The following is a 17701-nucleotide window of genomic DNA, read 5'->3' on the forward strand; positions in this document are numbered from 1 at the left end:
AAGTAGTTGGGGATATCTCCCCCATGTCATTAAACTGGATATAGTCCTTAATGTACTGTTCAATCTGACGTAGATTATCTGGGTCTGCTAATAACGCGTCATCTAATCGCCATGGTTAGCTGTAGTAGGACTGGGGAGTGATCGGACCATGTACAGGGCAGTATCTGGAGGGCACATATTGATCCTCCAATCAAGGCATCCCCCAGCCACATATCAATTCTGGAGAAGGATTGATGAACAGGTGAGAAAAAGGTGTATGTTCGTGTCTTGGGGTGGTCCCGACGCCAGTGGTCCACTAATTGCCAGCGCGTGAGGAACTCCTGCACTTGACGTCTGTCCTGCTTGGCATAGGATATTTTAGCAGAGGAGTTATCTAAGTGGGTATCTAAGGTAATGTTAAAATCACCGCCTATTAACAAATGACCCACGACATATCGTTGAAGTACAAGATCTAGTTCTTTAAAAAATTCTCCCTGCTGCGTATTAGGAGCATATATATTCACAATAGTATAAACTTTCCCATCAATTTTCAGGATCAGCACTAGAAACCTCCCCCCTTTGTCCCTAACAACTGTCTGTACCTCCCATGGAACAGAGTTTCTGAGTGCTATCAGCACCCCTTTATTTTTGGTAGTGCCCTGGTTTGATGCAAAATATATAGATGGATATTGTTTGTGAAAGCATAATTTTTCATAGCATGATTTAAGGTGTGTTTCTTGGACTAGGGCTACATCTACATCCGCAAATGGCATAGCTCTCTAAATAACAATTGTCGTTTTCTGGGGGTATTTAAGCCCTTAACATTCAGAGTTAACCATTTTACATCAACCATTACATCTTAACTAAATGATTTTCTTTTCCGCACCATCAAAGAGCAACCAACTTCTACTATTTCTCCACTTTTGCTTATCCCAAACAACCCCATTTGTTCCCTCCCCACCCCCCTCCTTCTAGTATTTTGTGAACCCCCCCCTCTCTCCCCAACTCTCCCCTCCTGATTTGTGGCGCCACATGGCTTACCCTTGGGCACCAAATAGAGGTGAAGTGACCCACAAATCGCTTACCAAGTACCCCAATAACCACTTTTAACATCTCTGAACCAAACTGTTACCATAGATAGAACCAAAGACTTGTCCCATTATAATGTCTGCAGCAGTCTTTTGCAGCCGGCTGGATCCCTTTGTTCCAAGTTGTCCCCTTGACCTCAGCATTCAGGAGACTTTCGAGGCAGACTGTTGGCGTTGTAGCCTTCTCGGGCCTTTGCCAACTCTTCTCCATTTGGGAGGAGCACTGAACGTGGCTCCTCTTTTGTTCCCACTAGCATCCTCCGGTTCTAGTCGCAAATCTGCTTCAGGGCAGATTTCTCTGGCCTCCTCCAGTGTTTGTATCTGATGCATTTTTCCTTCTTTGTAAAATACAAGGGCAAAGGGATATCTCTATCTATACTGGATATTTAAATCTCTAAGCCGGCGCGTAAATGGCTTTAGTTCACCTCTACGCCGTAGCATTGCTGCTGCAAGGTCCTGGTAGATCTCGATCTTATAGGAATCCCATTTGAAGTCTTGGACTTGTCGTGCCGCCTTTAGTATTTGTTCCTTCAACTTGAAGCTGGTAAAACATGCTATATAATGTCTTTTGGGATGTTGTTTTTCCCCGGGCCCAGCGCTCTATGGGCTCTTTCAATCTGGATCGCCTCCACTTCGATATTTATGTTATTTGCCGCCAGCAGTGCACTAACCATCTCCTGTACCACTCTTTCACTGTTTTGGTATGTGGGGGTTTCAGGCAAGCCACGGAATCTTAAATTGTTGCGGTGACCTCTGTTTTCAAGGTCTTCTACTTTCATACTCATCTGCTGATGTTCTTTTTGCAGGTTTGTGATCTGGTGTTCCAGCGATCCTATTGTCTCATTGTGAGCTTCTACTTGAAGCTCTGTTTCCTCCAAACGGGACCCTAGCTCGCGTATCTCGCTTCTTAGATCCGTTCCGAGTGTCACCACCTCTGATCTAAGCGCCTTGATGTCTGCGCTAATATTCTGCAGCCAGTTCTGGAGTGCCGGTGGGAGTTCCTCCTCATCCCGACTCGGGTCCGAGTGCTCCGATGAATTGCCTACCAAAACCGCATGGCCGGCTTCTGGCGCCGCTTGTGATTTCCGGGCCTCCGCCATTTTGTCTCGGGGCGCCTCCACTCCACCAGAATAAGCAAAGTGGGAGAGATCTGCCTCCGGAGTTGCTTGGTTTGTCGATTTCGCTGCACCTGCCGATTGGGAAGCCATTCACTTGTACTATATTCTGCAGCTGGACGTAAGCTTGGTCAGAAACGCTATTTTTTTTACGGGGTATCGGGAGCTCTGCACTCATGCGGCCATGCTGTGTGGTGACGTCACTTCCTCCAGCACTGAAACTTCTTTTAATCTCCTTGGATGGGCTTTGATCAGGAGGCCGAGTTTTTGATGGTGATACTTGATATTAGAGTAGGTTTTGATACCATCAATCAGAAACTTTTATTGTGGAGACTACATGCTTTAGGCATTTCAGGACAAGGAATAAATTGGTCTACACCTTTTCTACATGGTTGTCAATTTCAAATCAAAATAGGTTCAGAATGTTCTTCTTGGACTCCAGTATCATCAAAGTGCCACAGGGTTCTACACTTTCTGTGTTATTATTTAACATTTATATTGCTCCACTATGCAAACATTTGGGTTGTCTTGGTTAACCTATCGATTGTATTACTACTACTACTAATCATTTCTATAGCACTATTAGACGTAAGAAGCTGTATACTGAACATATTAGAGACAGTCCTTGCTTGACTATATCATCAATTGTATGCTAATGATATTCAGTTTTACTTTCCAATTAAGGTTTCATCTGCTGTTTCTTTTGATTTTTTGAGCCTTTGTTTATCCACTATAAAATCTTGATTACCTGCTAATAAATTGAAGATGAATTCAGCTAAAACACAGGTTCTTTTTCTGGCTTAGACTTTTCACAATTTCCTGACTTTTTTTTTTAATTTTTGATGGGATTAGAATCCCTGTGATGAGGGAGTTGAAATATTTAGGAATCTTGTTGGCTATAGCAATTCAGTGTTTATGGTTATGGCCCAGCATTTTGGAATTCTTTGCCCTTGAATTTACGCCACATTAAATCAATACTTTCTTTCCAAAAGCAATTGAAAGCCCATTTATTCCAACAGGCTTTTTAAAAATCTGTATTTACTGTTAAGTAATTTTTTTTTTGGGGGGGGGGGGGTGCGTATTATTGTTATTGGTATTATGTCTTTATGTCACTTTGTGAACTGTTAATTTCACAGAGAAGGGAGAAGAGGGGAAAGACTGGACTTAAATTGTCCTAAATTAAATTGCCCTAAAATACCGCAGCTAGACTTATATTTGGAAAAACAAGATTCAAAAGCGCCAAACCCCTACGAGAAAAACTGCATTGGCTCCCTATCAAAGAACGTATAGCGTTCAAAATCTGCACTAAGGTTCATAAAATTATCTATGGTGAGGCCCCAGGATACACGACAGACCTCATAGACTTACCAACCAGGAACACAAAAAGATCAACGTGCTCATACCTAAATCTCCACCACCCAGGCTGCAAAGGACTCAAATACAAATCAACATATGCATCCAGCTTCCCTTATATAAGCACGCAACTTTGGAATGCATTACCAAACGCCGTGAAAACAGTGCATGGCCCTGCAAACTTCCGGAAATCATTAAAAACTTACCTGTTTAAAAAGGCATACCCTAATGGACCAACCTAAATGCCTGAACCCTGCAATATAAAGTAACTAATACTCGAACTGGACATTACTTAACTCCTCCTCTTGTCTCCTTATTGTGCCTGTCACATATGAACTCTATCACATTACCACTCTGTACTTGTTATACTGGAACTGGCAATCGCCAAAACGGTACTATGTAAGCCACATTGAGCCTGCAAATAGGTGGGAAAATGTAGGATACAAATGCAACAAATAAATAAATAATAGGAGACTTGGAGTAGACACTGAGCAGATAGTAATGTAGGACCTTGAAGGAAAGTCTCCCTTGACTTCCATTTCCTCAGGACCCCTAAAAAATAAAACCTCATTTATGTAACCCCAGAATCCGCCTCCAGACAGGGTCTTTACAAACATATTGCAGGAAGATCAGGCAGTCATTGTTAACAAATGAAATGCAAGGTATTGTAATAGTGACTAGATAAGACACTCCATAAGAATAAAAGCAATCTCGCAGTAGGACAGTACAGAGTGATTTGTGTTCAACTAACTGCGGAAAATTGTGGGTAATCCACAACATGCAGATTCCTAGCCAATAAAAAGAATGAAAAAAAATGCCCACTGATAAACATGAGATCTCAGTTGAATACGTTGTTGACTGTGTCTAGGAGTTTACATATTAATACTGTAATGTTCATAATTTTAAAAGAATTCCAACAACCTGCAGCCAAAATCTGAACTGAATGTTATGTAGTTCATAAAGCCCAGTAACCCCATATCAGTCTAAAAACAAGAGACTTTTCCAGTAGCTGCAAATAATTCATACCTTTGCGAGTAAGGCAATAGCCATGGACCTCTAGGAGAATGTCTATGCCAACATGCCAAACTATAAATCCAATCATCGTGTATGTGTCCCAAGGATCTGGAAGATTTAGAGCTTGTACGTCCATTCCCAGGAACATTGCTGCCACTTGACATTAAAAGAAAAAAAATGCTAAGAAACGTAATCTTGCAAAATTCTTCTACAGTAGATAAACAACACAGCATAGCTGGCTGTGCTGCACAGCTGAGTAACCTGAGGACCGAATACAACACACTCTTGCTTGGATAAGAATGAACCTGTAAAGGGCAATTTCATAAGTGGGCACCCCTTCCAGGTTGGTTCAAGGAAGACAGAAGCAGTTCCTAAACCCGAAGCAACGAGTTTTGGACATTGGGGCAAAATGTCAGCTGAGAAATCCGTGCAAATGCCAGATTCTTCATGATAATTATTCTTATGGATTCTATGAGCTGTCCCAGGTGCAGTTTTTTTTTAAAGAGGGCATGGAAGCTGTGAAATAGTGGACTAGAGTGGTCCTGGCTGTGCTTGAGACCTTGCTGTTCCTTATTTTTTTTTTTTCTTTTGGCATATATAAACGCTTCTTGTTTACCCCTCTATTTTGGAATCTTAGGTATTATTCTTTTCGATACATTATTCTTATCGTTGTGCCCTCTTTAAACTCCCTTTCCTATTCAAAGTTTTTCTTTGATGTAATATGCCTAAACCGGGCACCCCCTTAAAGGCATCCTTGATGCTGCCAGGTGAGATCCTTTTCTATAACAGCTTTTGGGCATCCAGATTCCGCAAACTACTGAAGACCCATCTCTTTAACAAGGCATACCACAAAGACCAACAAATATGAACCCCTTCCCATATATCCAGAATTGTCTTTACTATTTGCTTGTTATATCAATATCATGCTTTATCACTATCGTGTTACCCAAGATCCTTCTGTAATACTAGATGTTTATTTCTTATATATCTCCACTATTCATGATGTATTGTAAGCCACATTGAGCCTGCAAAGAGGTGGGAAAATGTGGGATACAAATGCAATAAATAAATAAATTATAGAATCCAAGTGTAACCTGGCACTAGTGTGCCTAAAATCTAGCCACAGACTTCTTGTAATGCAGGTACCTAAATGACTGTATTCTGTAAGAGGTGCATGTAAGTGGTAGAGCTGCCCATGCCTCTCCCATACTCCACCCATGTGAACGCCCCCTTGAATTCTACATGCTACGCCACTTACGCACGCCTCCTACAAAATAGCACCTACTATAGGTGAACTGTTGCCACTTCTGTGTGCAAATATACACTTACCCATTAAAGTGCTGGTATTGTGTACGTTTACACGGGCAAATGTACACAAGTACCACCTCCCTCATCCATCTCGACATAACTATTGGATGAAGGAGTAAATAATTATGCTGATGCAGCCTCCCTTTTCAGCAGCAATGAGCAGTGGCAAGCTCTCTCTCCATCTTTGGGGTTAGTATTGCTCTTGAGGTGATGCTACGTGCAAATTTAACAGATTTCATTGGTGTCCAAATAGCTTTATGCATAACAAAATATAAAGATTGTACAACTGAAACAGATCAAAGGGGTTTGTTGCAGCATGTCCATGGATGTTTCCATTGAGGAGCTGTTAGCATAGTATTCAATTCTGTTTCCCCAAGTAGCTTGTATACAAAATTCACTGGAATTACAAGTAGATAAGCAATAATAAGCTGAACAAGACTAGTATTCTCCCAGTTAAAGGTAGATTTTTTTTAAATAGGGGATTCTTAACAATTACTAACCTGCTACTATTCGAGCACCTGTACCAACGCTCCAGTGAAACCAATTGAAAAGTTGTCTTCTGCATGATAAAGAAATAATGCACACAGGATTAAGACATTAAAGATAACTATCTCTAGAAGCAGGGCTTCAGATGTATACAACTGACCGTAAAACTTGCAGTGCCATTGCCCTCCACTGTAACAGCAAAGGCTGCATGGAGTAGAAGTAATTAGAGTGAAAGTCCAGACCTGCCAAAGCTCAGGCTCCCTGACCCTCTGCACTCCTGGTTTTATTGTCATCATGGGAAACCCACAATAAGTGCTGATTCAACTGATGGTTCTGGCCACAATAAAAATCATGAACAAACAAAAGTGGAGTAGCCTAATGGTTAATGAAGTGGGCCAAGAACTAGAGGAAATGGGTTCAATTCCTTCTGCAGGTCCCTGAGACCCTGGGCAAGTCACTTAAACCCCCCCCCCCCCCCCCGCCCATTAACCCAGGTACAAAAGTCTGATTGTGATCTATGTAATATGTAAAAAACACTTTGCTTGTACCACAGACAGATGGTATAACGAATGCATGAACCTTAGGCCTAAAAGATATACGGCCCACAGTCAGCATTTTTTTTAAACAGCAGATGCAGAAGTCAAAAAAATATTGAGACACTCGGCACTATTCTCCGGATAAGGCAGGAAGTGCCAGAATTTATCTGGATAGTGACAATATTTGGTCTGCTCTCTGGATAACTTAGTTATTTGAACAAGTCGTCCACATTGCAGATTGGATACTGCCCTGCTCCAGGAGTGTCCAGCACTATCCACGTATTATTGCCAATTGATGCACTATTGAGAGACTGCCTCATCTCAGATGGTGCTGTTAACCAGAAAGGGGCTTTTGAATATTGACCTCCTAAGGGACAAGATGCACTAAGACAGTGGTTCTCAAACTTGTCCTGCAGGACCACCAGGCAATTGGGTTTTCAGGATATCCCTAGTGAATATGTACTTACAATAACAAGGGTTAAATTAATTAATTATTGGTCAATCTAGTTAACTACCACTTTATTATGACCTAACCATCTCTTATCAAAATCAACACCATATAATATTACAAACACATTGCTTTATTCAGCTATATCAATTCAAACATACATAATCACTGATTAAATACTTAACAAACTAATCATCCATTGACTGTGTTATATTATAACCCACACTGGTACTCAATATAGTTCTTTAGACCTTCATAAATTATTAATTAGATGACTTATCTTATCTTCATTCCAAACAACGGAGTATTCAATGTTCCATCATAAAGTTCATTGATGAGTATCAATCACCAGTCCATTGATGAACAAAAAAATAATCCAAAAAAGGAATTCACAACATGGATATATGTATAAATGTGGCTTGATTTGATAATCACTGCGAAGGAAACTTGATGCAAGGATCCGGTTCGAGTGGAGTCATTTGCTTCAGTAGAAGATTGACCTACTCCAAAGATGTTGTGAATTCCATTTTTGGATTATTTTTTTGTTCATCAATGGACTGGTGATTGATACTCATCAATGAACTTTATGATGGAACATTGAATACTCCGTTGTTTGGAATGAAGATAAGATAAGTCATCTAATTAATAATTTATGAAGGTCTAAAGAACTATATTGAGTACCAGTGTGGGTTATAATATAACACAGTCAATGGATGATTAGTTTGTTAAGTATTTAATCAGTGATTATGTATGTTTGAATTGATATAGCTGAATAAGCAATGTGTTTGTAATATTATATGGTGTTGATTTTCATAAGAGATGGTTAGGTCATAATAAAGTGGTAGTGAATATGTACGAGAGACAGCTCTGCATATAATGGAGGTGACAATTATGCAAATCTGTCTCATACATATAAATCTGGAATATCCTGAAAACCCGACCGCACTTACCCAGACATGGCTCAGCATTGACTATCCTCAAGCCTGCAACTGTCAGGCTTAAAATCCGCTGACCGCTGCAGGCTCAATATTCTAAGTTGTATTGTCCATTCCTTTCTGAATAATCTCTAACATTTTATTTGCTTTCATGACTACTACCACACACTGAACTAAAGATTTCAGCATATTGTCCACAAAGAGTCTAAGATCTCTTTGCTGTGAAGTGTCTCTTAAAGTGGCATCTAATATTGTATAAACATAGGATTTTTCCCCTATGTGTATCACTCTGCACTTATCCACATTAAATTTCATATGTCATTTCAATGTCCACATTCAAGGCTAGCCCAACCAAAGACTAGTCGCCTGGGGAAGCATGCTTCAGGAGGTCAGCTAAGAGCAGTTGAATCAAAGTACAACAACAGATCCTAACAGCCACACAAACTTAAATAATTATTTACTTTCCCCCAACAGGATGGGTGGGCAATTGATCAAATAGCCCATTTACCTATGTAAACCAGATAAAACCGAATTCTCTATACCTGACCGCTTCAATCCATTTTCACCAATGAACATTAACGCATCACCCCCTTATTTCCCATGCCTGAAATGAACTGTCTATCCAACTTACTTTATAATTTACTTCAACATTTCTGAACTTTAATGTAACACTATTTTGTATTTCTCAATCCGGAAACGGCGATCGCCATTACGGCTAAATGTAAGCCACATTGAGCCTGCAAAAAGGTGGGAAAATGTGGGATACAAATGCAACAAATAAATAAATGTAAGGAGTCATTTTACTAAGCTGTGGTAAGGAATGGGCTTAACGTGCCCTTCTGCAGTCCTTTCCTGCACATTAAGCTCATTTCAAGCACAACTGTCAAAAAATGGCTTTTTTGTTTTTTCAATTTGTTTTATGTCTGGCTGTGTGCTAATATTAGCAGTAGTGTGTGGCCATTTAAAACAATTACTGAGGGCGCACTCACTGCCTCCTATTTAGGAGGCACTAAGGGTTCCCACGTTTTGGACTCACTAACCAGTTAACATGGTGGTAATGTAGATATGATATCTGATTAGCGCATCCACGCCCATTCTCCACTTGTGACATGGCCCCTCCAAAAATACAATTTAAAAAAGTAATTACCTTGCGCTTATTGTGTACAAGTGACAAAACTAACATGGACTGCTTTAGTGCATCCCACGTTCGGATATTTTTGCCGACTTAAGCACACATTAGCACTTAACGTAGTGAAGTAAAAGGGCCCCTAAATGACTTTTGGAAACTGTATATCACACACACAAATAATAAGAACATAAGAAATATACAGGAATATACTAGATTCCGCAATTTCCTCAAATCATTCCTATTCAAAGAAACTCCTCACAAAGAACAAACATATCTCAAACAATTAATTATTACCTGAACTGGTTATTACTCTATTTACCATTAACTTTCTCTTTGCTTCATGTACAATTTCTCATTCGTAACAGATTTTCTAAATGTTAAACATCCGCATTATACTTTGTTATGTATCCTATACTGTTTATTGTAAGCCACATGGAACTCAAACTTGTTTGGGATAATGTGGGATATAAATGTCACAAATAAATAAATAAAACATAAGTGTTGCCATACTGGGACAGACCGAAGGTCCATCATGCCCAGTATCCTGTTTCAACAGTCGCCAATCCAGGTCATAAGTACCTGGCAAGATCCCAGAACAGTAAAACAGACTTTATTCTGTTTATCCTAGAATAACCAAACACACAAACACATAACAAAGTTTAATATTTAAAAGCAAGATATTTTGGGGGGAGGGGGCACAGATTCAGAGTCTGAAAGTTAATTGGGTGGGGTGCAAGTCTCAAGAACAGAAGCAGTACCTGGGAGCACGTGGAGATGGTCTGAAGATGGCAAAGATAGGCTGAAGGAATGCCAAAGTCATCACTATGCAGCCAAGGTAAGGATGGTAACCAGCTCGCTGAAGAAAACAAATAGAAAATCCAAACACATTTCTTCCATGTTAATAAACTCTTATGCAGAGGCCCCCAAAATTCTACAAAAGGTGCCTTAAGCCGTGTGCGAAATTGTGCACAAAAGTTAATTAGCAAGCCAATCAGCACAGATAGTTGGTACTTAACCAATTAGCAGCACTAATTGGCTTTAATTTGAAATTATGTGCACAATGTTCTACGTGTATTCTATAATATGATGCGCATTAATTCTAATGCGTGCAGCTGAAACGGGGGCATTGGCAAGGAATGGCTGGGTTGTGGCGTTTCAAAAAACTATGTGCACTGTTATGGAATATACCCAACCTGTGCTTAAGTTAGGCACAAGTATTTAGGGCTGGTTTTAGGTGGCCTAAATGGGTGCACCTAAATTTTAGCCGCAAGAACGGCACATGCACATATTCTATAGTGTACAACTAACTTCAGGTATACTTTATGGAATCACGCTAAGCGCGTGGTTTTTCGGCGCCATTTATAGAATTTGGCCCAGTGTCACTTTTCAGGCACTCCTTACAATGAAGCACTTGCAAAGACGCTAGATGAGCTCAACATGTGCCCAAATCTAATCTCAAGGGAGTTGGGGTGGGAAGTTTGTATTTTGAGGGCTTTCCACTGGGCATCTTGGCATCAATATAGTTATATGGTCTTTTTCCATCTGCTATAGTTAGTGTTTATATTGTATCATATAAGGTTAGTTTCCTACCTATCTCTTTTGGTCTCTTTTTCCTATGTATGCATTGGAGGGAAATTTGCATGATTTTCAATAAAATAAAATGCTTTGACAAAAATAAAAATACAATCCTCACAGTAGGAAATTATTCAGATATTATATATATATATATATATATATATATATATATATATATATATGATATATTTATATATAGAATATAGAATATATACTATGCATGTAATATATAAATTTATTATTTTATTAATTTTTTTATTTCCATTTTGCTCATACCTTTTTCATTAGTAGCTCAAGGTGAGTTACATTCAAGTACACTGGATATTTCTCTGTCCCAGGAGGGCTCACAATCTAGAGGCAATAGAGGGTTAAGTGACTTGCCCAAGATCACAAGGAGCAGCAGTGGGATTTGAACCAGCCACCTCTGCCCACCTCTGGATTGCAAGACCGGTGCTCTAACCACTAGGCCACTCCTCAATATAGTATGCACATAAAAGTCAACTGCTAAGAAAATTTATGTAACAAACTTTACAGGTAGGAAACTTGCAAACACAAAGGGCTAGATTCTGTAAATGGCACCCACAGATAGGTGTCAAAAAGACGCACACTAAGTTAGTATTCTGTAAAGGGTGCTCTGTGCAGAAAGACCTTTACAGAATACTGGCTTAGTGCACACCACACCAGCCAAAGGCTGCTGCAAATGCTTACACTCAACTAATGGTAGTTAGGCATGAAAATACAGGTATTCTTTTAGATTGCTCTGACCTACCCATGTTCTTCCCATGGCCACACCCCCACTGAGGGACATTAAGCTCCTCTCAGAAAGGACTGCTTCACTTGCCTGGTCTTGACATTATCAAGTTGTCCTCAACTAGAAAGCATTCTTTCTTTCTTTTATATTGGTCTGTTCCTATGGAGCTCTTGGATAGATGGTCTTCAAGAAATACCATCTTACTATTCTTTTCATAAATTCTTGAAGACCTTATTATTTCAGCAATATTATAATCTATGACGGATTATATGTATGATTTTTATTCTTTTTAGGTTGAATTGATCTTGGGAAGAATTTTTATTTGTATTTTGGATTGTACTGTAGTATCATTTAAGACAGTAATACTGAAATCTTGTACTAACGTCTTTTGATTATTGTAGTCCAAAGAGAAGTCGAGGGTGACAGAAATGACAATCAGCCATTGGAAATGAAATCAAAGGGTCTTTATTCAAAGCACTAGCCGTATTTCGGTGGGCACAGCCTCCTGCATCAGGGGTAGCAAATTAAACTGCATAAAACAAACAAACAGCATAAGACATAATATATATATAAATCATTGAACATATAAACAAACATCTGGTATATTCATTCTTAAAAATTCAATTCATACTAATCAATAAACTCAAAAAACGTAAAATAAATTGTTTTATGCAGTTTAATTAATGATCCCTGATGCAGATGGCTGTGCCCACAAAAACATGGCCCGTGTCAGGTCTGTAATGCTGGTGCTTTCAATAAAGACCCTTTGACTTCATTTCCAACTGCTGATTGTCATTTATGTCACCCTCTACTTCTCTTTGGACTACTGTGTATGGACATTGAGGTCTTTTCTCCTGTTTTTTTTTCTGATACTTTCAATTATTGTAAACTGCTTTGGAACTGATGTAGTTAGCGGTATATCAAATTAATCCAATCCAAACCCATCCCTTTGGAGTTGCATACTATGAATTTAGATGTGCATGTTATAGAATAGGGAGTAGGGCAGATCCATGCATAACTCATAATTACTGCCAACTGTTTCTTAACACCAAGTATTGATTGTTAACACGCGGATATGCAATTTGCACCCAAATTTGAACCACCAGCTTTGGATGACCTATACAGAATCCAGCAGTTTGAAAATACATGCAAAAAGACAATAGCAGAAGAGGAAAAGAGCCCCCTTTCCCTACTCTGACCCATACTCTCTCAACAATAGGTACATACACTCATTTCCCTCCCACCTCCTTATCCTAATACACACATTCCTTCACTGGCAGCACAGGCACACAAATGTGCCATCCCTTACAAAATAACTGCTGGACTCAAGAATGTTGTTATTATTATTAGCATTTGTATAGCGCTACCAGATGCATGCAGCGCTGAACACCTGATACAAAGAGACAGTCCCTGCTCAAAACAGCTTACAATCTAAATAATACAGACAGACAAGACAGTTACGGGTGAGGGAAGTAATGGGTGAGAAGGGAGGAAGGGACAAGGGGAGTGGCCTAGTGGTTAGAGCACGGGTCTTGACATTCAGAGATGCCCAGTTCAAATCCCACTGCTGCTCCTTGCCTCAGGTACAAACTTAGATTGTGAGCCCTCCAGAGACAGGGAAATACCCAGTGTACCTGAATGTAACTCACCTTGAGCTACTACTGATAAAGGTGTTAGCAAAATCCAAATAAATAAATACCTTTGGAAACTGTATATACTCCACAGAATGCACCTTGACAGTTTTTCTCTTTTGCTGCAACAGTACTCAATATATGAATCACATCATTAATTTTGTCTCTCTACATGTTCCCATCAGGTTCTGATAAGGATAATATATACAGCTCCCAATTACTTTCTCCTTAAACATCACCAAGGCAAGGCAGAAGGGGCTCCCTATCATCCAGCGAATTCCTGCACTATACATTCACTGTACAGACTGAGCTGCTTAGCCAGCTGACGCCCACTTTCCTGCTGCTCCATATGACGCTGTAATTCAAAATAACATTCTTGTATAATTTTTCAGGCTAAGTACTGAATAGCAGATTCTCCCAGTTTAAAGAAAGATGAGCAGAGAGAGCAAAAGAAAAAACAATAAAAAGTATTTGGATGATGAATGTTGACAAAGGCTGGGCGGAATAAACATGCCCCAGGGATATACACCTGGGCCTTTAGAGGTGGTGAAGAGAGGTGTGGTAGCCGTGTTAGTCCACTCTTAAGGTTACCAATAGAAATCAAACAAAATAAAACGTGGAAAAGAAAATAAGATGATACCTTTTTTATTGGACATAACTTAATACATTTCTTGATTAGCTTTCGAAGGTTGCCCTTCTTCGTCAGATCGGAAATAAGCAAATGTGGTAGCAGATAGTATATATATAAGTGAAACATCCAAGTATTACTTTGACGGTCTGACAGGGTGGGAGGGTGGGGATGGGTAGGAGGTATGCATGGGGACATCAAAGCATTTCATTGATATTCTAACAGGATGGATGTGGGTAGGTGAGAGGAGGGTGATAAACAGAGAAATACAATTTTATGGTTTATAATGGGCTAGAAAACCCAGATCCTTGTTACATCCTGTCTGTTGGGTGAAGGTGGTGAGGTGGTGAAGAAAAACAGAAAGAAGGGGAGTCTAAATACAATATTTCACAAAGAAGTCTAACAAAGCATGCAACCGAAGAACACCTTACAGCATTTAAAATAGTTTCAAATTGTCAAAGGCAAAATAGAGAGGTGTGAAGATGTATTCTAGAAAGGCTATAAAAGGACTAAACCTGTAAGAGATTAGTGAAGAAAGAACACGGTCATTTTTCAGTTTGTCACAACATTAAGTAACCCTGCTTATGAAAAACTGCAGCCCACATTTTTCTCTTTCTCCCTGTTCCTTTCCAAAGAGGGGGACAAGACTTCATAAAATTAAGCCTGTCTGTACAAAAGTGAGGTCACCCTAAATCAGTGGTTTTTCAACCCAATTTTCAGGATATTGCCAGCCTGTGAGGTTTTCAAGATAGCCATAATGAATATGCATGAGATAGATTTGCATGTACTGCTTCCATTGTATGCAAATCTCTCCAATTCTGGATATCTTGAAAGCCTCACTAGCTGGGTGTGTCCTGAAAACTGGGTTGAGAATCACTGATTTAGGGTGACCTCACTTTTGCACAGATGGGCCTAATTTTATGAAGATTTTCCCCCTCTTTGAAATGAAACAAAGAGAACCACTGTCTTACAGCAACATAGCTATTACAAACTGAGATGTTTCATGCTTTTACAGGTTAATTACAAGCTATATTAAGAAAAGGTTCAGTTATACTCATCTGATAATTGTCTTTCCTTGAGTCCTTTCCAGACCAGAAAAGTGGGGATATATCCCTCTCACCAGCAGATAGAAAAAAGAAGCTGAACCATTCAGCTTCTGTACATAAACCAGTGCTTCCAAAAAGTCACTTGTTATTTTTGTGTCAAATCTAAAAACTGCCTGCCTCTATTCTTTCAGGCAATACCTTCCATCAGGTGTTGATCTTCCTTGAGCAACAGCCCATAATGAAAGCAACCTATCTCCTCAGTTAACATGTCCTTGTAATCCAAGCTGAGCCTCCTTAGATCCCTACTGTACAGTACTGCCCAGGACTTCTCAGGTGATGTGCTGGTCTCAAAGACAATTATCAGGTAAGGAGAATTGAACCTTCCTTTATGTCCTTGCTAGAACAGTCCAGAGAAATGAGGATATACAAAGCCTCCCCCTAGGATGAGGAAGAGATGAACCAACTGCTCTTTATACTATGACATTTAGGAGTCTTCTCCATGGTTCCTCAGCACTGAAAATCTCTTTGGCCTCAAGTGCTACAATGAGCCAGTAGCCATCCTATAGGTACCCTCTCCCGCACACTGACTCCACAGTGACCTAATGTGCCATGAAAGCTGCTCGACTGCACCAATGCATAGGGTTTGGCTGGGACCTACTGTTTCCAGCACCCTGCTGCCATACTTCCAGAATTCCTAAGTCCCTTGCTCTATGGGGCAGAGGGGATGTCATTTTAACAGGACAGAACACGGGCTGGCTTCCAGACATCATCTGAATGTCAACTTTTTTTCACCCCGGTTCTAGCCCTTGACTTCCACTGTGGAAGCAGACTCATCTCTGCCATAGAAGCTGTTCTTCATTGCTGCACCAAATCTATACATTGGTCCATCTACTGGAGACAGAGAACATCAGACTACTGTACAGATGCCAAGCTTAGCACTGTTTTCATCTGTTGGCGAGAGGGATATATCCCTTACTTGTCTGGGCTGGTCTAGCAAGAATGAAAACAAATGTTAAAGTAACTCCTGTAGCTTGTTTTAATCGGAATACCCTTAATAAATATTAACTGTAAAGTCTAATAAGCAAAGTGAATTAATGAAGATGTATTTACTTTACTCCAGCCTCCTCTGTATAAGAACGGAAGAACAAAGGCAATGCTCGTGAGACCCACAGTAGCCACCATCAGAATTCGATGCACCTAGAAAAACAAATGGCAATTCAAGTGTATTAAGTGCCATTTATGTACAACACTATGAACCTTTCTTCCAGCTTTGTAATATTTCCTTATGAACTGTGAATACCATAATTCCTGATCTTACCCCAGACAAGGATCTAATCTTTAGAGATCTGTTCATAACAAGAAGGCCTGGACTTAGGAAATCAAGGAAACTATCTCTAGCCCTAAATGTTTATAGGTGCCAGAGCACCACCGCCACTTCGTAGTCCTAAATCTGGGCCTGTTATTGGGTCACTGTCATGTGTAGTTGGGCAGCCCCTTAGCAACAGCAATCCCTGGAGACACATTTAGTGCACAGCCTAGTGTGCCAACAATCCATAAGATGGTACAGATGGATAATGTGGAGGAGTGGCCTAGTGGTTAGGGTAGTGGACTCTGGTCCTGGGGAACTGAGGAACTGAGTTTGATTCCCACTTCAGGCACAGGCAGCTCCTTGTGACTCTGGGCAAGTCACTTAACCCTCCATTGCCCCAAGTACAAATAAGTACCTGTATATAATATGTAAACCGCATTGAGCCTGCCATTAGTGGGAAAGCGCGGGGTACAAATGTAACAAAACAAACAAAAAAAAAAGATTACGAGATAACTACAAAACCATCCAAACAATATATGCGAGAATAAAGTATCAAGGAGGGAAATGAGAAATAATATGCAGGAAATGCCATTAACAAGGTAACCCTTTGAAAAAATGACCAGCTACATATTCAGTCATGGGTCAAAAATCCTCCTTTTCCATCAATTACATTTTTTGTGTACGTCCACAGTACTTTAAATCACACATATAAAGGTGTATTTTCAAAGCACTTAGGGTCCCTTTTACAAAGTGGCAATAAGCCCAATGTGGTCTTCTCACGTGCTAATCTGGAGATACTGCTGGCCCAACGCAGGCACCGGTGGTTGTTCCAGCCCCAACGCTTGCCATTTCCTGCACTAGGGAAAATAAGGTTGTATTTTTTTTAGTGTGGCACTAACCGCACAGTAATCGAGCAATGCTGTGTGCTACCTGGTTACCGCCGGGTTAGTGTGTGAGCCCTTACCAATGGTTGGCGTTAAGTGCATCTCCCCCCCCCCCCCCCCCCCCATGGCTACGCGGTAAGTGAAATCTTACCACATGGTCATGTCTTTTTTTGGACTTTTTACCTGCTGTGGTAAAAAGGGCCTCAACACGGGGCAAAAACGGCCCTTGCTGCTAGCACAGGACACTTCTTACTGCAGGTTGGTAAAAGGACCCCTTAGACTTACAAAGTTACATGGAAGGGCATTTTCGATATGACGCCTTTGGACGTTTTGCACTAAATGTCCTAAATCTAAATAGAAAACATGACCATTTTCGAAACCTCACAATGTATCTTTTTTTTTTTTTTTTTAATACCGTTTGTAACAAGTTTTTGTGCTCTGTTGTGTTATCTTTTCAGCACAAAAAGGCCTCCAAAACTGGAACAA

At 40.1% G+C, this 17701-nt stretch overlaps 1 protein-coding gene across 2 annotated transcripts in view; it reads right to left on the reverse strand.

Annotated features, from left to right (window-relative positions):
* The window catches only part of FRRS1 (ferric chelate reductase 1), an 86742-nt gene that overhangs the window by 7540 nt on the left and 61501 nt on the right, over positions 1–17701 (reverse strand). For both annotated transcript variants that reach the window (XM_030205532.1, XM_030205531.1), the window contains exons 11-14: positions 16133–16219; positions 10150–10247; positions 6358–6416; positions 4562–4705 (exon numbers count right to left, since the gene is read on the reverse strand). In XM_030205532.1, the coding sequence (XP_030061392.1) occupies positions 4562–4705; positions 6358–6416; positions 10150–10247; positions 16133–16219 (388 nt within the window). The remainder of the gene's footprint in view (positions 1–4561; positions 4706–6357; positions 6417–10149; positions 10248–16132; positions 16220–17701) is intronic.

Source organism: Microcaecilia unicolor, chromosome 6, assembly GCF_901765095.1.
Source record: "Microcaecilia unicolor chromosome 6, aMicUni1.1, whole genome shotgun sequence".
Lineage (NCBI taxonomy): Eukaryota > Metazoa > Chordata > Amphibia > Gymnophiona > Siphonopidae > Microcaecilia > Microcaecilia unicolor.